This window comes from Dipodomys spectabilis, unplaced genomic scaffold (assembly GCF_019054845.1).
Source record: "Dipodomys spectabilis isolate Male_0828 unplaced genomic scaffold, ASM1905484v1 ptg000158l, whole genome shotgun sequence".
NCBI lineage: Eukaryota > Metazoa > Chordata > Mammalia > Rodentia > Heteromyidae > Dipodomys > Dipodomys spectabilis.
The window spans coordinates 2,147,039-2,169,140 of record NW_024870835.1 but is presented as its reverse complement, the minus strand read 5'-3'; the positions used below and the strand labels follow the sequence as shown (position 1 = coordinate 2,169,140).

Sequence of the window (22,102 nt, the reverse complement as noted above, 5' to 3'; positions counted from 1 at the left end):
CCATATGGTACTGCCCTATCGTGGAGTCCATAAAGAGGAATGGCATTGTAAAGATTAACTAAGGTTTTACTTGGCAAGGTCAGACATGTAGATGGCATGTTATAAAAGTGGTAGTAGTAGACAGAGACTGTATATTTGGAGGCCATATAATATTTTAACACCAGCTTTTATTTTAATACCAGCTTTCCTTAAAGTTCTGCCATCTGGTTTAGACTGTTCCCTTGCTGAAGTGAAGATACTCTCTGTATGGCTTTAGAGAGGAGGGAGTTTTATAGTCATGTGTGTGGTTCTGTAGCACCATTAGAAAAAGAGAAGAATTGAATTTCCTCTGAAGACATGCCTACTGTACTGAGCCTGTCCATAGGTCTCAACACCTGTGGATATCTCCTACATGCTGTGTATACCAGATTAAATGGAGCCTAAATTATAGTTGCCAATTCGATCATTCAACCATTTGTTTATTTAAAAATTCATTTTGCATATTCCAAGCATCAAGCATTGGGAATATACTTTCCTTGCTCTCAAATAACTAGAGTTCAGAGGAGGAAATGGAAAAATATAGACTGATGCAAAATAATCAATGCCCTAAATAGGGCAACATGTATTGAACCCTTATTAACGACAGAACTTTTCTTCAACTGTAAATGAGTCTGCACACCATGATTAAAAAGAAAGTTGTATTATTAGTTATTTTTGGAGGGAACAGAAGATTAGAGAAATTTAAGTACTACGGCTTGTAAGGAGTGAATAAAGACAATAATAAACAAAACAAGAACAACAGTAACAACAGAAAATCAAGCCTAGACATTTTGGCTTGAAGTTTGGGTGTGTAACCATCCATTTGCAAAATTTAAGAGAAGATGATTCAAACTGCAACACCTACAATGACTCTTAGTAGCCAAGGAACTTTTCAAATGACTGGCAGGTGGTTATGGTGGGGTGAGGATGGCTTATAGGTAGAGCAGCTGCACTTGCCAAGACGATTGATTGTGATCCCCATGGGCAATGGGAGTGATTAATTGATGTTGCATATCTCCATAGTTTTTTTGTTTTGTTTTGTTTTTAGCATTTTTTCCTTTGTGCTGGTCCTGGGTTTGTACTCAGGGCCTGTATTATTCCTGAGCAGTTTTTCTTTCCTTTAAAAAAATGTTTTAATAAGTTTTTTTTTATTGTAAAATACATACAGGGGTTTTCCTTTCCTTTTTTTTCTTTCGTTTCTTTTCTTCTTCCTCCTTCCTTCCTTTCCGTTCTCTTCTTTCTTTCTTTCTTGCTTTCTTTCTTTCATTCTTCTTTCTTTCTTTCTTTCTTCTTTCTTTCTTTCTTCTTTCTTTCTTTCTTTCTTCTTTCTTTCTCTTTCTTCTTTCTATTTGTCAATTGTAGGCTTAACTCTGGCCTGGTGCTGTCCCACTCTCTCTCTCTCTCTCTTTCCTTCCTTCCTTCCTTCCTTCCTTCTTTCTCTCTCTCTCTCTTTCTTTTTTTTGTCATTGTAGCTTGAACTCTGGCCTCGGTGCTGTCCCCTCCTCTCTCTCTCTTCCTTCCTTCCTTCCTTCTTCTTTCCTTCTTTCTCTTTCATTTCTTTCCTCTTTCTTTCTTTCTTTCTTCTTTCTTCTTTCTTTCTTTCTTCTTTCTTTCTTTCTTTTCTTTCTTCTTTCTTTCTTTCGTCAGTTGTAGGGCTTGAACTCTGGGCCTGAGTGCTGTCTCCAGCTCTCTCTCTTCTCTCCTTCCTTCCTTCTTCTTCCTTTTTCTTTCTTTCCTCCTCTCTCCTTCTTCCTTCTCTTCTTCTTTCTTTCTTTCTTTCTTTCTTTCTTTCTTTCTTTCTTTCTTCTTCTTTCTTCTTCTTTCTTTCTTTCTTTTTGTCATTGTAGGGCTTGAACTCTGCCTGTCTGTCCCACTCTCTCTCTCTCTCTCTCTCGTTCCTTCCTTCTTCCTTCTTTCTTTCTTTCTTTCTTTCTCTTCTTATTTCTTTCTCTTTCTTTTCTTTCTTTCTTTCTTTCTTTTCTTTCTTTCTTTCTTTCTTTCTTTTCTTCTTTCTTTCTTTCTTTCTTCTTTTCTTTTTTGTCAGTTGTAGGGCTTGAACTCTGGCCTCTGAGTGCTGTCCAGCTCTCTCTCTCTCTCCTTCCTTCCTTCTTTCTTCTTTTTTTCTTTCTTTCCTCCCTCCCTCCCCCTCCCTCCTTCCTCCTCCCTCCCTTCCCCCTTCCTTCCTTTCCTCCTCTTCCTCCCTTCCTTTCCTTCCTTCCTTCCTTCCTTCCTTCTTTCTTTCCTTTCTTTCTTTCTTCTCTTTCTTTCTTTCTTTCTTTCTTTCTTTCTTTCTTTCTTTCTTTCTTTCTTTCTTTCTTTCTTTCTTTCTTGTCAGTTGTAGGGGCTTGAACTCTGGGCCTGGGTGCTGTCCCAGCTCTCTCTCTCTCTCTTTCTCTCTCTCTTTCCTTCCTTCCTTCTTTCTTTCTTTCTTTCTTTTTGTCAGTTGTAGGCTTGAACTCTGGGCCTGAGTGCTGTCCCAGCTCTCTCTCTCTCTCTCTCCTTCCTCCTTCCTTCCTTCCTTCCTTCCTTCCTTCCTTCCTTCCTTCCTTCCTTCTTTCTTTCTTTCTTCCTCCCTCCTCCCTCCCTCCCTCCCTCCCTCCCTCCCTCCCTCCCTCCCTCCCTCCCTACTTCCTTCCTTCCTTCCTTCCTTCCTTCCTTCCTTCCTCCTCCTTCCTTCCTTCCTTCTTTCCTTCCTTCCTTTTCTTCTCTCAAAGGTAGCACTTTATCATTGAAGCTACAGCTCCACTTCTGGATTTTTTTGATGCTTAATTGGAGATAAAAGTCTCATGGACTTTCCTGCCCAAGCTGGCTTTGAATAGTGATCCTCAGATCTCAGCCTCCTGAGTAGCTAGAATTACAGGCATGAGCCACTGGCTTTTCTGCATTTATTATGCTTTTTTGGCAATTATTGTTGCATAACAATTCCACCAACATTTATTAGCTTAAATAACCAGATCACTTGGTTATTCTAAGAATGGGACAATTTGGCAGGGTTTGGTGAGACAGATCCTCCCTATGCCATGAAGTATTTGCTGGGGCCTGGCTGAAAGATGGCTGAGCAGCTGGGTATCTTTGTATCTCTCAATCTTTATGTAATCTCTTCACATGGTCTCTCAAGCATGTAGCGACAGATAGCAGAACTCCTTACATGACAATGTAGACCTCCAAAAGTGAATATTACAATACAGTGTACTGGACAGAAGCTATATTTTGTGACCTACCCTTGGAAATCTTGTGACCTCACTTGTATTGAACTTAATTAGTCCTGTCCAGGTTAAGGATACCACCTGGGAATGTAGAAGTGCCAAAGTTCTACAAATGCTTGGAAATCAGGTCAAATAAAGTTGGCATAATATAGCAAAAAAAGTAGATATGGAGTATGAAAGATTTTGACTTGAACTATATGCTCTACACTTACTAGCAAATTTACTTTGAGAAAGTTGCAGCACTTTTGTTTAGAGCATGTTACCTTTTATTTATTTGTTTATTTAATTATTATTTATTTATTTATTGTGCTAGTCCTGGGCCTGAATTTAGGACTTAGGTGTTGTCCCTAAGCTTTTTCACTCAAGGCCGATTAATGCTCTACCACTTGAGGTACAGTTTCCACTTCTGACATTTTGCTGGTTAACTGGAGATAAAAGTCTACTGGACTTTCCTGACTGGGCTGGCTCTGTAACACAATCCTCAGATCTCAGTTTCCTGAGTTGTTAGGATTACAGGCATGAGCCACCAGTGCCCAGCTAGTTTCCTTATCTTTACAATGAGGATATTAGTACTAACCTTACAGTATTGTTAAAGATTGAATAATGTATGTAAGCCAGGTGCTAGTGGTTCACATCTATACTTTTTCGTACTTAGAAGGAGATCTGAAGGTTGCAGTTTGAAGCCAGCTGGGGTAGGAAAGTCCATGAGACTCTTATCTCCAATTTTCCACAAGAAAATGAGAAGTAGACCTCAAAAACAGTAGAGTGCTTGAACACAGAAGCTCAGTGACAGTGCCCAGGCCCTGAGTTTAAGCTCATGATTGACAAAAAAAATCCCTTCGCATAAAATATGAGTTTCATATACAAGATTATAGACTATTGATGGGGCAGTAACAAGACAAACAATGGGAGGAGAAGAGGTTAAGTTATGAGATGCTTTTGTATAGTAATAATAATTTTGTGACATGATAATGGCAATAATAGTCAAAGTTTACTCAAAAGAAGAAACAATGCTAAGCAGTAATTCACCTAGTTTTAGCAATAAAGGACTAATATAAGCAACTATTAGTATCCCACTTCATAGATGAGGATCTTTAGGATCAACAATGTTAAGAAACTTTCCCAAGTTGGTAAGTAGCAAAGACAAGATTTGAGCCATGGTAATGGATGCTTTTCAGAACTTGTTTAGAATAATGATATTTAAACCAGAAGTCTACTAGAAACCACTAAAAATTTAAACAAGGTAGTCTTGTGATCAAACTTGATCAGCGTTGAGTGTTGGCACTGGCACATGCATTATTACCCAGGGCTCTAAGTGGAGAAAGAAAACAACCCCAGGGTGTCTCCTCGCCTAAAGCATATTTCCAAAGCCTTTGCACTCTCAGTCTAGACGAAAAACAAACAAAGCACACTCCCCTGAAATGCTGGAAACCCTCCCCACTTGAAGCTCTCAGATCTCTTACCTTGCAATTCTAGCTTTCAAATTCCATGCTGAACTTCCTTTCCCACACCCTAAGTCCTTGTACTTGGGATTACAATGCTCATTTGTGTCTACTAGATGATTGTTACTTCCGTATTAGGGACCTAGAGAGGATATATTAAAGCTGTTTTCTTCTGCCCTGACTTCCAACACCCTGAAACTGTACATGAAATTTACTGTTTCTTGTCAAAGAGGAATGCCTGATCATTCTTGTCTTCCAGAAAGATCAGAGATTGGAGCTATGAGCTGGTCTTCCCCAGTCAGGAGGAATCTCCATATGAGGTATTTGTTGACTATGCCATTTAGTTTTACAGTGAACTTCCTTCCCAGGACAGTATGTACTTGGAAGCACAGAGTGCCATTAGGCAAAGCATTCCATAGTTCAAATGAAGAAATTTTTGGTTCAAGGTCTAAGGAACAAAGCAGCTATCAATAAGAAAGTAAACTAAAGCAAAAAAAAAAACCAAAAAAAAAAACCAACTGATAATCACAAGTGCCCACTTTTTCTATTTTGTCTTTTCAAATTATTTTCTTCGACTGAGGTAATTTCTGAGATTGAAAATGTTGTGACTTTGATGCATTTCTATTATTTATTAGTTGCCTACCTTGCTTTCTTTAATAAAGAATCAATCTCTGAAAAGTAATTTTACTCTATTCTGATGTTATATTTTGAATAAATCACTCTCCCTCTTGGTGGGCTATAGAAATTGGCATTTTGTTCACTATTTTCTTTAGGTATATTGTTTTTTTTTTTTGGTCCGGTCCTGGGGCCTGTACTCTGGGCCTGGGCTGATAAATCAGTTGAAGAGTTTAATTGAACATTTGTCTATGTGCATGACTTGGACATTCAATAATTTTTGGCTGTGCCTTTTACTATGTGAATCTGTGATTTTAATCTAGTTAAGCTTGGCTACTCTTCTGCTGTAGGCTTTCAAACATAGGATCCCTTCAGCAAGAGGTAAATAGGGAAGCATAAACTTGGCTTTGCACATGCAGTTATTCTTTTAGAGAAATCATTTATGCTCCAAAATGAATGGAGTACATTTATTTATTTATTTATTTAGTCAGTTGTGGGCTTGAACTCAGGGCCTGAGCCTGGTCCCTGAGCCTCTTTGTGCTCAATACTAGCACTCAGAGCCACAGTACCACTTCCCATTTTTGAGTGATGAATTGAGATGAGAGTCTCACAGGGACTTTTCTGCCCGGGCTGACTTTGAATCACAATCCTCAGATCTCAGCCTCCTGAGTAGCTAGGATTACAGATTTGAGCCAGTAGCACTATGCTGGGGTAATTTATGATGTAGAAATTCACAAATTGATTATATTTAATTAAACATTTGCTATGAAACTTCTTCATCTAGTGAGTGGCAGTGGCAGTGAGTGAATAAGAGACAAGATTTGTTGTTGTTGTTGTTGCTGGTCGTGGGGCTTGAACTCTGGGCCTGGAAGCTGTCCCTCAGCTCTTCAGCTCAAGGCTAGGGCTCTACCACTTGAGCCACAGCACCACTTCTGGTTTTCTGAGTAGTTTATTGGAGGTAAGAGTCTTACAGCTTTCCTGCCCAGGCTGGTTTTGAACTGCAATCCTCAGATCTCAGCCTCCTGAGTAGCTAGGATTACAGGTGTGAGCCACTGGTGCCCAGCAAGATACTATTTTTTTTTTATTATTTTTTATTGTGAAAATATCATACAGAGGGGTTACAATTACATGGGCAAGAAAATGAGTACATTTCTTATCAAGCACTGTTGCCTCTTCCTTTGTTTGCTCTTACCATCCCTTCCCATTTCCCACCCCTCCCCTCCTCCCTCCCGTCCATCCCCTCTCCATGGCCCCCCCATCCCCCGCGCCAAAGTTGTAAAGTTCATTTTTCGACGTAACGTCTTGTACATATCAATGTTGTAATGGGTCCACCTGTATCCCTATTTAAACCATATGTTTTTTCTCTTCCCTTTCCCAAGTTATACCAATATCAAATACAGTGAAAACAGGGGTTATACCGTGGGCGAGGGACATACAAAACAATATAGAAATCATCTTATAAATATGTTAGAAACAATAGCAAGAAAGAAAAGAAACATTTGAGTCCTTATCTTGGGGTTCATTTCGCCTAACATCAACTTATCTGACCATTTCTGCTTGTATCAGACATATACTAGTTATTGCAAATAAGGGAAACCATGGGACCTATGTTTTTTTGGGCCTGTCTTATTTCACTTAATATAATTTTTTCCAAGTCTTTCCATTTCCTAACAAATGGGGTAATGCCATTCTTTCTGATGGAGGCATAGAATTCCATTGTGTATATATACCACACTTTCTTGATCCATTCATCTACTGAGGGGCATCTGGGTTGGTTCTATATCTTGGCTATGGTAAATAATGCTGCAACAAACATAGTTGTGCTGGCAGCTTTAGTGTGGTCTTGTTTGTGATCATTTGGGTAAATGCCCAAAAGCGGGATTGCTGGGTCATAGGAGAGCTCTATGTGGAGTCTTTTGAGGAACCTCCATACTGCTTTCCAAAGTGGTTGAACAAGTTTACATTCCCACCAACAATGCAGTAGGGTTCCCTTCTGTCCACATCCCCTCCAGCATCTGTTGTTATTAGAGTTCTTGACTATAGCCATTCTAACTGGAGTGATGTGGTGTCTCAATGTTGTTTTGATTTGTATTTCTTTTATGGCTAGGGAGATTTGGTAGAATAAATTTCTTTTTCTTACACCTGTATTGAAGAGATTCATCTTTCTCCTTTTTCCCCTCTTTCAGGAGTAGACCACTTGGTTGCAACAGCCTCAGCAATTTAGCCACAGTTTGCAAGCAGATAGAGCAAATAAGAAGCAATCATTCATCAGTCATAAAGATAAGCCAAGGAATAGAAATACTTTTGTAGGTCACGTCACCTGACAAAAACTTTGTACTGGTCCTTTCCTGGTTCAAGAGTTCAGCCATAAGATCCACTTTCCCTATCAGCTGGACCAAGGTGATAAGGCTCCAAAGCAAAGGTTCTTTATTTAATTGTCCTTGTGATATAAAGGTTGTAGTGATTAGTCTGTGTAGAGTTACTTTGGTTGACCTATTTTTCTCTAGAAGAAATCATTGATTCTTCTAGATAGACATGGAAGAATTTGCTTAAGTGCTTTTTACCAATTTTCTAACAGTTACTACAGAACCTTTGTCCTTGACAGCTTTTCTGTGAGTACTTATGGAAGGAGTAAGTATAAACTCAGCTTAAGATTGATGAGTATCTAGGGATAAACATGATTCAACAACAAGCTTTGTAAGTAAGATCAAGTGAAATATTGTATGCTCACCAGGTATAGGTGATGGAGATGAGGGTGGAGTGTTGCCTGAGATTATTAAGTATTAGCCAGGTCATCCCAAGAATTTGGCTCCCAAGGAGAGTTCATTGAAAAACATTACTTCAGCTAGCTACTGATGGCTTATGCTTGTAATCCTAACTACTCAGGAGGGTGAGATCTAAGGATTGAGGATCAATGCCAGCCTGGGCAAGAAAGCTCATGAGACTATTATCTCCATTTAACCAGTCAAAATGTGGAAGTGGAAGTGGAGCTGTACGTCAAGTGGTAGAACACCAACTTGAATCAAAAGAAAGAGTGCAAAGCCCTGAATTCCTGCACCAGTACCGAGCATCAAAAACAACAAACAAACAAAACAATGAAAAACCAAACTCAAACAAAAATCGCTCCAGAAAGGTCTGTGTGGCATTGGTTAGTTTCAGTGAATTACAGCTGCTGTGTTCCTCTGAATGGATCTCTGGATCTCTCCTACCTGATCTCACTTATTTTCCATTTTTTTTAATTGTAAAAATGATTTACAGTTACATAAGCAAGGTAATGAGGACATTTCTTTTTGAACAGTGTTAACCCCTCCCTCATTTTCTCTCACTTCCTCCCCCAACTCATCTCCCCCCCCCCCAAGTTGTAAAGTTCATTTCCAACATAGTGTCTAGTGAGTATCACTAGATACTAAGGTTCACCCTTTGTCCACTGTTTCTGTGATTCTACTCTTTTCTACTTCCTACCTCCTTTCTCCTTCCTACCTTCTATTTCATCTGGTTAGTAGCAAATAGTAGGGCACTTTCTACAGCTTCCATCTTAGCTTCCACAAATCCAGTGTTGACCCACAAGAAATGAACTGATTTCTGTGTACTGACCTTTTCATCTACAAGTAAATAATTGAATTAAGTGGTATCAGGGGAATCTTTAAAAAATTCTATAGTTTGTATTGTAGAATCATACATAGTGGCATGCTGTGATGCTTCCAAGGAACAATTTCTAGGCCCTCTAGACCCAAGGCTGCAGTGTGCCCTGATGGTTGAACACAGTGAAGTGAATACTGAGAAACAAGTTCCCTACTTTACTTCCTGTGAGCTAGGTGTGTCACAGAAGTGGCACTCTTTTCCCAAGAGAAGCCTTTTAATGGTGTTTATACTTTTACACTCTAGCACATGTTAATGGATGGGATATTGTTGGTTTCTTAGAAGCCCTCATGACTCTGTCCTATTGCTCTTGTGCAAAGGATGGGCTTCTTTTTTAATGCCACAAATATTTTTAGAAACCATGCTTTCCCTAGCCCCAATACTCAAACTTCAATTTCTTTCAAACTGCCTTGTTCTTCTTTTGGTCTTTCAATTCTCACCGTAAATTTGGAGAAAAGCAGCTAGCAGTACTTATATAACATCCTGCATGCTGCTGCCTTGAAATTTCTTCTGGCAGATTAAGTAGACCATCATCTTAAAACTGTGATTCCCACTCAGGACATGGAAAAAAAACGTAGACAGGTTATTTGCCACAATGTAATATGTATGACTTCTAGTCCAGTTCTCAACAGAGTCCTTATACTCATCCAAAAATATCACGAGTACGGACTATATTGTTCATACTTCTATCGGCATTCACCCTTCTGTGTTCCAACCAGAACTGCTCATACAGCATTCCAGACTTTCTCTAGTTCATTTCCAAAGTCTTTCAAATTCTTCTCATAAACACATTCCAAAGACTTCTGAACCACATGATCAGATAGTTGCATCATTGACCCCGTTCTCAGTTCCAATTTTCTGTGCTAGTCGGTTTTTCACCTCTGTGACAAATGCCTGAGAGAAACAATTTAAAAGGAGAAATTTATTTTGGATGACAGATCCAAAGATTTCAGTGTGTGGTCAGCTGGCCTTATTACTATGCGCCTGTGGCATGGCCCATAGACTCACACACGGGGAAGAGGACATGGTAAACTCAATGCTGCTTATCTCATGGCATATGGGAGAGAGACAGAAGTTTCGAGAGAAGGCCTTCAGACTTCAACTTCAAGAAAAAATTTGGCAAGGCTGGTTGGAAATCCTTAAGACAAAGGAGCCTATCAGGAGGGTTCTGTATCTCCCAGAAATGGGCTTGCCTCAGTTTCACTGCTGTGCTTAGTCATTGGCTGGAAGCAACCATGGAAAGCCTGGCCTAAGAGGAAACATTGGTAGGTTTTTAGGCAGCAACTCAGACTCTCAGTCCATTACATTCCCTACAGTGGTTACCATAATTACTATCAGAGCAAACACTCCTTTTGGTTTGTCCAGTAGATAATGATCTTCACTTTCATGCCTTCAAATGTCAGGTTACTGGAAGGGCTAATTATTATTCAGAATTTATTCTGCATCCACATACCATATTTGATTTAAAAATACTTTATCAATTTCCCTGATAGTATTTTGTTAGACTAATTTACTCTTAACCTCCTGGTTGCCTTTGTATCTTTTCACTGTAACCACTAATATAATGTACTCAAGATGGCCTGGATTTTGTGCTTCCAATCCTAAGAAAGCAGTGTAAGTGGTTATATGTAGGGAGTGGTTATAACAACTGAAGTGTACAAATATATCAGACACAGGAAACCTTATTCAGAATCACTGAAGTTTGGACCCAAATGCTTTTGTGATCTGCTTTTTTATTATTTTGTTTTAGTGGATGAATTGGACAATTGTTCTCTCTCATAGGCTTCTGTTTCTCTGGCAGTTTAAAGTTAGGCTGAAGAGTTGTGTCACTTTGCCTCTGACTCATTCAGTTTGGTTCCTAGTTTTTTTTTGAGTGGTGTGGGGAAGATTTCCTTAAGAATGACCATAGATTGTACAAATGAAAAGAGAATTCTATGAACAATTACATCGTTTTATGCAAATTAGGATGATCCTGGGTAGACTGGCTTGTCTGGTCACTGTAGGGTCTTCTTCTCTTGGAAGTGAGAAGAACTTACACTTTTAACCTCATCAAGCACTTGGGAAGAAAGAGAGAAGTGAAATAATTTAAAGAGAGGTCTGAAGCTAGATGTGGTGGTACATGACTGTAATTCCAGTACTAGGGAGGCTGAGATCAACTTGTGCTACATAGCAAAACTCTGTCTCAAAAACAGAGAGAATTTACGCAGTGTCAGTATCATAGCCAATGAGGTTTGCCTGAGGCTCAATTATTGCTAATTGAAAACTTTTCCCAATAGCCCACCTTGACGACTTGCAATATAGTTGGCACTGGCAATATTTAGCAATCTCTAATAAAAGAAAAAAAAACCCAAAAGCAAAAAAACCACAATAGGTGGTGTAAGATGAGGAGGAAGAAGAAGAGGAAGAGAAGAGAAGAAAGATCTGAGATGACAGTGATATAGAGAGAAAAAATTTTTAAGCTACTATGGTTTCCTTATTTGCAATAATTAGTATATGTCTAGGATAATCTTATCAGATGAGCAGAAAAGTTCAGAAGCTATGTACATATGACCGTATAAGATGATACTAAGCGAAATGAACTCAAAGATATGGACACAAGGGATTTTTCTTTGTTGTTGTTTTTAATGTACTATGTAATTTTTTTGTTTCTTTTGTATGTTCTTCCCCCTATGGTGTATCCCCTGTTGTCACTGTATTTGATTTTGGTACCCTGCATCTTATATATACATTTATCTAATTTGGGGAGGGGAAAGGGAATGACAAAATGTTGAAACAAGGACACAGGATGACCCATTGCAACAATGATACTCACAAGACATATGTTGGAAATGAAATTTACAACTTTTGGGAGGGGAGTGAGGGAGGTAGAGGAGGGAAGGGATAGTAGGAGAAAAACAAAGGAAGTGGTAAGAATGTTTGACAAGAAATGTACTCATTACCTTACTCATGTAACTGTAACCCTCAATACAGCATCATTATAATAAAATAAAATAAAAAAATTAGCTGGTTTTTTTTAGCTCCTCAAACATTCACATACCTTTTTATTCCTAGCTTACTCTATATTGTCTTGTTCCACAGCATTTCTTCCCTGGGCTGGAAGGGGTGAGGGTAGGGGGGTGGGGGGGTGGGGCGTGCAGTAAGTGCAAATGAAGGAGCTGGGATCCTTTTAAGATTCTTCCAGATCATTTCTAAATGAAGATCAGCTTGGATCACACGTACTGGGGGATTCTTGATCCTTTTCCAAAGTAAACAGGGTGCATCTTCTTGGAAGGCACATTTATTTCTTCAACTATTTGAGGGCAAATTTCATTTTTATAACTTTTTATTTTTTATTGTGAAAATACTGTACAGAGGGGTTACAATTACATGGGCAAGATAATGAGTACATTTCTTATCAAGCATTGTAGCCTTCTCCTTTATTTCTTTTTTATTAATTCAACAATGGATTAGTATGCAAAATTCATCTGAATTTAGAAAATAAATTGTAGGACTTTAAAGATATTTCATTCTCAGGAGCTACTTTATATTCCTGTTAAATTCCCTACTGAGCATTACTACTCAGTTTTCAGCTGTTAATTCTGTCTTGTTGGAAAAGTTTGAGAAAAGCTATCCAAGGACTTAGAGTGCATATCAACATTCTCTAAGCTCTTTGGTCTTTCCATAATTGAATCAAATGACTTTGGGTATTATCAATTTCTTACACTTCTGACATTGTTGGAGGATATCATAGTAATTAATAATTCAGTGTAGTTTATTCAATATGTAATGAAACTCAAGGCTGTTAGAACTCATGATAAGTAAAAGAGCTTGAAGTGGGTGAGAAGCTGAGCCAGGATGATTTCTTCAATATCTATTAATGAGTGACTCTTATGTGCCAAACACTGTTCTGTAAAGTATAATTTACACTGTTCTGTAAAGGCCTAATACCTTTCCTCTCATGGAGTGCAACATGTATACTGATAAATTTAAAAAATCATGTAAAAGCATCCATGTAGAAATAAAACTTCTGGGGAGAGAACAGAACATAAAAGGTCTACAACTTTGCTTGAGGCATCTCTAGGGAGGTGACATTTGACTGAGAACTAATTGAGAAGGAGGGCATTAAGTGAAATGAAGAAAGAAGCAATAGCAAATACAAGGAAATGAAGATGACTTTTGCCTTTTATGGGGACAGAGAAAAAGCCAGTGAAGGATCACAGAGGCTGAGGGGATCCTGGAGAAATAGGCAGAGGAAACGTCATATAGTACTCTGGTCATAGAAAAGGTTAGGGTATTATTCTAATGATAGCAAAAACTTCCTGGAGTGCTGTAACTGGAGCCTATTCTAACTGTCCAGATTAAACCCATTGCCAAAGCTAACTCTTCCTGAATATCCTGCCTAAAAAAGATAAAATGTCCATTAGGTATGCATGAAGATGTAACCAAATATGGAAGAGATACTTCAGTTAAAATTAATCTTGCTGAACTATAGGGAGAGGACCAAATAGGAGCTAGGAGCACTAAGAGGATATACAAATAAAATTTTCTTAAAACAATGAGAGAATCAGCTTTGTTTGTGTCACTGTGACCAAATACCTGTTTTTTATATATATTTTTTATTGTAAAAATACTGTGCAGAGGGGTTACAGTTACATGAATAAGGTAATGAATACATTTCCTATTGAGCGTTGTTACCTCCTCCTTTGTTTTTTCCCTACCATCCCTTCTGGCCCCACCTCCCCAACTTCTCCCTCCCCACCTCCAGTAGTTGTAAAGTTTGTTTTCAACATAGTGTCTTCTACATATTTTTGTTACAATGTAACCTTATTTCAGCATTTTGTTATTTCCCTTCCCCTCCCCAAATTAGAAAAATGTATATACAAGATTCCAGGCACAGGAATCAAACACAGTGAAAACGGTTTATACCATGGGGGAAGAACATACAAAAGAAACAAAAAACGTACATGGTACATTATAAATTCATTAAAAACAGCAGCAAGAAAGATAAAACTACTTGTATTTCTATCTTGGGATTCATTTTGCTTACCATCATCTTATCTGGTCATATGTACATAGCTTTTGAGGTTTTCTGCTTGTTCTAGACAAATACTAGTTATTTATTAGGAAATGGAAAGACTTGGAAAAAATTATATTAAATGAAGTAGACCAAATACTTGTTAGAGACAACTTAAGGGTGGCTCACGCCTATAATCCTAGCTACTCAGGGGGCTGAGATCTGAGGATGGCAGTTCAAAGCCAACCCAGGAGGAAAGTCCGTGAGGCTCTTATCTCCAATTAATGACCAGAAAACTGGAAGTGGTATTGTGGCTCAAGTGGTAGAGCACTAGCCTTGGGCTAGCTGAAGAGCTGAGGGACAATGCCCAGGCCCAGAGTTCAAGCCCCACGACCAACAAAAATCAAAACAAAACAACCACCACACACACACAAAAAAAACCCCAGGGATTCATGGATACTAAGTACTAAAGGTTAATTTCTAAAGCCTTCACTGTATATCATTTGCTATAACATATTGCTTATAATTTACTTGAGTCCCAAAACACAGGGAAGTGTTTACATGGTATGAACAACTCCTTAAAATAGCCATTTGAACAGCTCCAAAGCAGTGTTTTTCTGATGTGAGAACTTTTCCTCCCAGAGAATTTATTAAATGAGAGGAAACACAGTGATTCCTTATCTCAGAAAAGTGTGTGCATGTGGGGGGAGGGGGGCGGGCAGGGGAGACAGCTCAGTGGTAGAGTATTTTCATAGCATGCTTTCCTAAAGCCCCAAGTTAGATCCCCAGAAAGAAAAAAAAAAGGATAACCTTGCTCTAAATAGGGGAAGACTCTAAAATCATGGAGCCAAGGGAGGAGAATTGAAATAGGAAAAAAATAAAACAAAAAGCACCAACCCCTTTAGAGGCTTAAGAGACCAGAGAAGGGTCTGCCTCAGTAAGTCAAACATTAAAATAGGAAAAAACATGAGACTGACTCAGTTCATTGAGCTTGGCTTTCCTTGCTGAGGTCCCTACTTGGCAGGGCCTCTGCTGCTCTTCTCCAACCTTGCTTCCCTTCTCCCTTGTCAATGTGGGGAAACAGGAAGGAATGTTTATTAACAAGGCCATTTGGGGTCACACCCAAGGCGATATCAGACTTTTACGTCTCTTAGGCCTTGGAAGAGGTTCAAGGATCAAGGCCAGCCTTAGTTAGCAGCGAACGCAATCATTTGAGAAATAAATTTACAAGTAGTATTTGACAGAAACTCCAGAGTGTAGTAGTCATAGTAGGGGTGGCCTCTGTGTGACCACATCTCCACCATCTGTGAAGTCTTAAAACAGTGAGAACCCCTGGAATTCCAATACCCAACGAGCTTGCCTGAGGCTACAGGAGAGGAGGGCTTGGATCCCCATCTGACTTCTAGAACAGGGCCTCTTCAGACCTTCTTGTGCCTCTCTAGTAGCGGGTTATCCCTGACACAGTTGAGCTGCACTAAAAGTGGAGAGACAGAGAAAGAGACAGAAATACAGAGACAGAGACAGAGAGATTATTTTCATATTATAATGTGTTTATTGCCTCACTCCACCTCAATAGGAAGACAAACACTCAAAAATGATTGCCATGAAGAAAAAACTACCTCAATGATTGTCACTTAGTTTAAAAAAAGAAAATCTCAGAGGTATCAACAAGTTACGAGGCAACAAGACATCTGTCTTTCTGTTCTCATTCCTTTTTTTATTGTGATAATACTGTACAGAGGGGTTACAATTACATGGGCAAGATAACGAGTACATTTCTTATCAAGCATTGTAGCCTCCTCCTTTGTTTCCCCTTCCCATCCCTTCCCATCCTCCCCCGACTTCTCCCCTCCCAATCCTCCTCCCCCCCCACCAAAGTTGTAAAGTTCATTTTCAACATAAAGACTTGTACATCTCATTGTTGCAATGGGTCCACCTGTACCCCTATTTAAACAGTTTGTTTTTTTCCCTTTCCTTCCACAAATTATACAGACAGCAAATACAGTGAAAGCAGGGGTTATACCATGGGGGAGGGACATACAAAGCAACAAAGAAATCATCTTATAAATGTGTTAGAAACAATTGCATGAAAGAAAAATACATTTGAATACATATCTTAGGGGTCATTTCCCTAATATCAACTTATCTGACCTTTTCTGCTTGACTCAGACATATACTATTCTTTACTGGTTCTTTAGTCCAGGAAGTTTCTGGAAGGATAAAAAACTAGTTAAGAGAAAGGAAGGTATTCATTGAAACAAATAGTGATAGTTGTTTCATAGGCATATGCCAAGAGTTTTCCACTTCCCTTTCCTTTAAATCTCATAGAGACTAGCAGTACAAGTAATATAAGAGTGAAACTTAATTCCTTAAGTAGACTCATCATATATTCATTAATTTAGAGCAATCCCAGTTGCTTGATATCAGATTGTTTAAATGGATTGGAAAATCCTGTGGAAAGGATTAAACAATTCTTGTTCAGTGGTACATACTAGTCTATATGATCATTTTTCTAGAGGCAATCAGAAACTTACTTGAGAAAGTGTTGATGCTGGAGTTAGGCCACTGGGATATGAATTATTATGCTATCATTTTTTTCTGTGATACTGGGAAAGTTATATAATATTTCTGTGATTCAATTTCCTCATCGAAAAATGGGTACAGTAACTGCACCTATGTCATAAAATTATTCCAAGTCCCAAGTGTAGTAATAGATTATATGCCGTGCCACATATAGTTAACATCTATTAAGATGGCAATGAAGATAATGGAGATGTAATTTAATATATATTTATGATTTTGCTTATTCAAGGCCAAGTATTCTAATTTAATGGAGTTGTCCAAACATAATAAAGTCTCCTGGATTTCAAGATCACAGTTTTATTGGTCTCTCATTTCGGTTGATTGGATCAGGACTTTTTAAGCAATGAATATTATGCTGACTTCACTCTCACATGTCTGTAGGGCTATAATCCACACAGAAGTGTGCTGGTGGAAAGGAAATAAGGAAGAAACAGGAGAAAAAAAAGAGTCAAGCACTTAGTTGCTGCCAAAATTTAATGCACGGAACAACTACGGCCTGTCAGATGTGCTTGTTCTCTGTGTACTGAAGAATTATCACTGCTCAACAGTGATTTCAGTCACTTACTAGGTAGACTTGGGCCATTTCAGGATGCCTTTGAAATACAGTGTTGTTTTTAGATTAAAGCTTTCATGATGTGTCAGTTTATCAATCATAATAGAAAAAATACTACCATCGATAGGCTAGTGGCTAGTAATAAAATTTCCCTCACCACATTGTGTCTTTAGTAACGTTTATCAGTCAAAACTCAGAATCCTTGAAATGTAGTGTCAAAGTTGAAACAATAGCCAACAAACCATCCAGCCTTAGTGGATCTCAAATCTCAGTGACGCAACTTGAGCTCTGAGCTTTCATTCCAATTCTGGTCTAAAGTTAGTAACTATGTGATCTTGAACACTAACTTTAAACCTCTATGAGAAAATCACTTCAAAAATCCAGGCAATCAAATGTAAGCTGTTGAGAGGACTCAAGGAGATTTAGTTATAATGATTTATATTTTAGATAGTCCATAAATATGAATGCCTTTATATTTTCCCTTGCTTGCCTTTTTTTCCCCCCTCCCAATTATTAAGATCACTTGGGAGTTCGAACTGTTTTCCAGAAAGCAAGTCAGAACCTGGGGGATGCATAAAGCTACCCTCATGAGCTGTGGAAGACTTTGAAGCTTTCTGTTAAACAAAGGCCAGGGCCAGAGTAGGTGGTTATATTCTGCAGCAGGCTGGTCAGCTGTACCGGTGACTCAGGTCAGCTGAGGACATGGGAAATACTGTGTTTCCTAATGAGCCACTGTGTAAAGAGTGCTTTGTAAAGTGTCCGGGCTCTGGGAGTAAGTGGTATACTATCACTATTGTTAGGACTTACCCCTTCCCCTTCTTATTTTACAGGTTACTGAAACACAGAAGACAAAAAGGGGTTTGCCCAAGTACATAGAGCAAGGCTGTGGGAGAGCCAGACTGGAATTTTATCTCTCAATTACTAGCTTTATAAACAATATCCTTATTATTATTTTAAATGCCCAAATATTAAAAAGACACCCTAAAAGGATTTACTTACAAAATGAAGAAAATAAAAATCACCTCATAATGACACATTGTCATGTGACCTTTCGGTATTGATTTCCCCCTGAATCATTGTCATTACTTTCACCACTGTCAACACCACACCACCAAGCTCTTGGGCATCGACTCTGAACCTTTATGAAAAAACTATACCTGAAACATGAACAATAAAACTTAGGTTATTGTGAGCGCTCAATAACATTTGATCTACATTTTAGTATATCACTACCACTGACACATAGTTCCTTCTTAGTACCAAATTCCAACTTAGACATTTTATATGTTTTGCTAGTAACTCACACAATCTTCCTAACAATCCCACTCACAGCTACTATTATTCTCTTGTTAGAGATGAAAGAACTAAACCTTGGAGAAGCAGTGCTGTTATTAAGTTACTAGGATTTAACATATGTATGCTAATTTGGTAATAATGATTTTAACAAGTCTGCTATATATATATACATGTTTAAAAGTAAAGCTGGATGCAGACAACAAACATCTTTTTATGCTTTTAAAATAATTTTTATTGAGATTAAGTGATTATATAAATTTCACAGTATTGTGAGATAGTGATACTTAAAGTCACAAACACATTTTAACCTTCACAAGGCAAATTGTTATTATCATGTCTATAATGTTTGTGAATTCTGTGAGCTTTGACAATATAACTATTATCTTTTTATGTTTATGGTGCTGTTTTTTACTTCATAACACACCTCAATTTCTTAGGAAGCTTTTGAAATGTTTTAAAGATTGAAACAATGCACTTTAAATGTATCGATCACATGCAAGTTAACAAATCTCAAGTTACTAGAGATAGGTTTAAGCTACTCTTCTATGGGGTTGATGAAGGCAGAGGTGGAGGTTGGGTGGTAAAGGTTGTTCCAAAAGTGTATCATATTTTATAGCCAAACTTATGGGAGAAGTGACAGCAGATTTGCACTGAGGGGTGATGGGTGGAGAAGCCAACGATGAAGCTGAGAGAGCCAGAAAGGGTGGGTGCTGCTGCTGGAATGGCAGCAATGAGAAAATAGGTTTTAAAAAAAGAAGAAGAACAGAGGCTTACTTAGCTTGGAGAAGAATAGAGTCAGAGGAATGTGAATACCTATGACATTTCAAAAGGCTGTTATTTGACAACGTGAATAGATTTACCTGTGTCATTCTAGAGGACAGACCTGAGAAGAATGGATCCACATAGAGTGAAGTAGACTGAAGAACCAAATGAAGAAGAATCAGCAACAATGACAGTGAGCTCTACTTCTACAATTGCATAGTTTCTGGACACTATAGATAAATGTGTAAGAAGAGGCTAAATAGTTATTCACCTGGGAATGACTGTAGGGAAAAATATAGCAAACTGTGGAACAATAAGTATTATATTCATTTTCATCATAAAATAAATATGTATCATATGCATTCATAAATGCACCAAATTGAGAAACACTTGCATTGTATAATCCATTTAATTTTTTAATGAGCCTATATTACTTATATAATTTAGAACAACTCAAACAGTGAAAATATTTTTAATTTAGTAAAAGCTTGAGAAGGATAATTTTTTCCCCCTGAGGTCATGACTAAGAGACAAGATGTGAAGCTATCTCTGTCTGATTTAAATCCTGGTTTTTGCCCAGGAAACCATATTCCCTCATTTGGGGGGATTAAGGAATTAAAAGATGATGGAAAGACAAAAATCTAAGTACAGAATACAAAGTTGTAGGAGTCTCAAAAAAGCAAACATCTTATTGCCACTAGAAAATGACGAGAGGACAGTTAAATCAGTTGCAACTGAATTGTGTTAAAAACAGAGTTCTTGGAGAATGAGCAGCCAGGGTGTGGCCATTCTGTCAGGCAGCAGATGGGAAATCAAGATAGAGTTTTTCATAGCCCCCCCCCCCCTCCCCCCCCCGCCTCTACTTTAGAATCCTTTGAAACAAATGAAAATGAAGAAATGTTATGCTTATTCTTTCCACTTTTAAAATATTTTTACATTATGATGATTATTAATCATATAACAATTTTGTTTTTTCGGAAACTTTATTTCCTCTTTTACTTCTCTAGTTTAGCTTTAAGTCACATCTTTTATGTGGGACTTGAAATATTCCTAGCTCCTTGGGCACAGAGTGGAGTCGAGCCCTGTCACTAAGAAGTGGTCTTAGCTAATTGAGAATCTGATACCATTATTTACACAGTAAGTGTGGTCAGCCCCCAAGAGAGAGAGTGAGGTGTTTTATGACCATAGGCTTTATGAGTTGTAGCCATAAAATAATCAACCTTTGAAGGCAAACATACCATAATGTCTACATCGAAATGGGAATTATCCTGCAGAGCTGTGACCTTGGGAAACTTTTTAAACATGCTGGCCTTAAATGTATTTAAGTTCTTAGAAACATTCTTCAGTGATAGCCCACTCCTTCAAGACACACAGATTATTTTCACATCTTACTTCTCATTCTTAGCCTAAACCATTTCATCTTGCTTGAGAACCTATACTGAGGATATATATATTGCAAAGGTGTTTTTTCTTTGGTTCAGCCAATATGATTCAAGCCCTTTGTTTTATAGATAGGCTCACAAGCAAACAAGTTGTGATGAATACCTGTTATGCCAGCACTCGGGAGGCAGAAGCAGGAAGAACATGAGTTTTAGGCTACATGGGACAATGTAGCATAACCTTGTCTCAAACAAACAAAATAACAGGAAAACACCACAAACATGTGTAAAGTTATATTATCCGTAAAGGTCTTCCAGATATACTGTTGAGTGTAAAAGCCAGTTTTAAAAAAAGACATTTCTCTTTTATACCCTACCCATAGATAATTCAGAAAATCTATTTGTGTAAATATCAAGAGAGCTACATAAGAAAGTATGATAGTAGTTGCCTGTAGAAAACAAAATAGAGGTGGAATATATCTGATAACCGTTTATTATACATGCTTTAATGTTATTCATTTATTTTTTTGTCGGTTGTGTGTCTTGAACTCTGGGCTTGGGCGCTGTCCGTGTGCTCATCAGCTCACGGCGAGTGCTTTACCACTTAGCCACAGCATCAGTTCCTTAATGTTATTTTTTTTTAAACCCACCAGTTCATCTATTATTTCCAAATTTGTGAACATTTAAAAAAGTAAAACATACAGTGAGTAAATGTATAACTGGAGGTGCAGTTGGGAACAAGCTTCAGTCTTTTTACATAGGGAGGAGCTGAATTGAGCAACGCCATCCTCCCTGGGTATGCTCGGATGGGCAGAGTGCGTGCTGTGGTTTACTAAGAACAGTAATCAAATCAGAGGGGGTATTGTTGGCAGTGAAGTATGAAGCCTAGAAGAATGATATTTTGCCTCTTACACGGTTTGATCTTTTTCACCTGAAAACTAAATGAGATTCTGCATGTTTGACTTTCATCAGTTATTCGCTTGGTGAGAATGCGGGGAACTATTTTCTTTATGCTTTATGCTTGATAAGAAATGTACTCATTACCTTGCTCGTGTAACTGTAACCCCTCTGTACAGTATGTTCACAATAAAAAACTTATTCAAAAAAGTAATTACAAGCATGAGTATACATGGCTTAGAAATTCTTGAGAAAGTATTTAATTCACTAAATTGCCAAGATACTGGGTTTATAAGAGTTGTTTTTTTTTTTCCTTTTGGTTTTGACATGGTTTTTACTTTATACTGGTCTTAAGATCTTCCTACATCAGCCTCTGTTAGGATAATTGTAATGAACCACCAGGTAGAGACCTGACTTCAGGTGATATGGAGGGATATTAATATGGTCAATAGACAGCAGAGAATAAAGCAGGGGAGACCCAAGTATTCCTATGGTCAGTGCCTAGGCTGTGAGCATTATTAGACAAACTGGAGAGAAATAGGCACATGGCTGATTGAATGAGTTAAGCAATACCATGGAAGGAGAAAAGGGAGGATGAAATATTTCTAGAGGTTCTTAGAATTAGAGCAGCTTCAGCTTCACCTTCACTGGCTGGGTTGAAAATAAAGAACTTCTTAATTATACAAGCTACATTCCTTTTCCTTATTCTTCATAATTAT

The 22,102-nt window shown here is 38.2% G+C and overlaps 1 protein-coding gene and 1 non-coding gene across 2 annotated transcripts in view; both read left to right on the top strand.

The window, feature by feature from the left end:
- LOC122118954 overlaps positions 1–19,279 on the top strand; it is a 124,713-nt gene extending 105,434 nt beyond the window's left edge. Inside the window, exons 4-5 of the mRNA XM_042692927.1 lie at positions 4,926–4,986; positions 19,220–19,279. Of these exons, the coding sequence (XP_042548861.1) occupies positions 4,926–4,949 (24 nt within the window). The 3' untranslated portion in view covers positions 4,950–4,986; positions 19,220–19,279. The remainder of the gene's footprint in view (positions 1–4,925; positions 4,987–19,219) is intronic.
- Positions 11,116–11,258, top strand: LOC122118993. The gene has a single exon (XR_006149486.1). It is a non-coding gene; the product is annotated as a U4 spliceosomal RNA (small nuclear RNA).
- Positions 19,280–22,102: the final 2,823 nt, after the last annotated feature.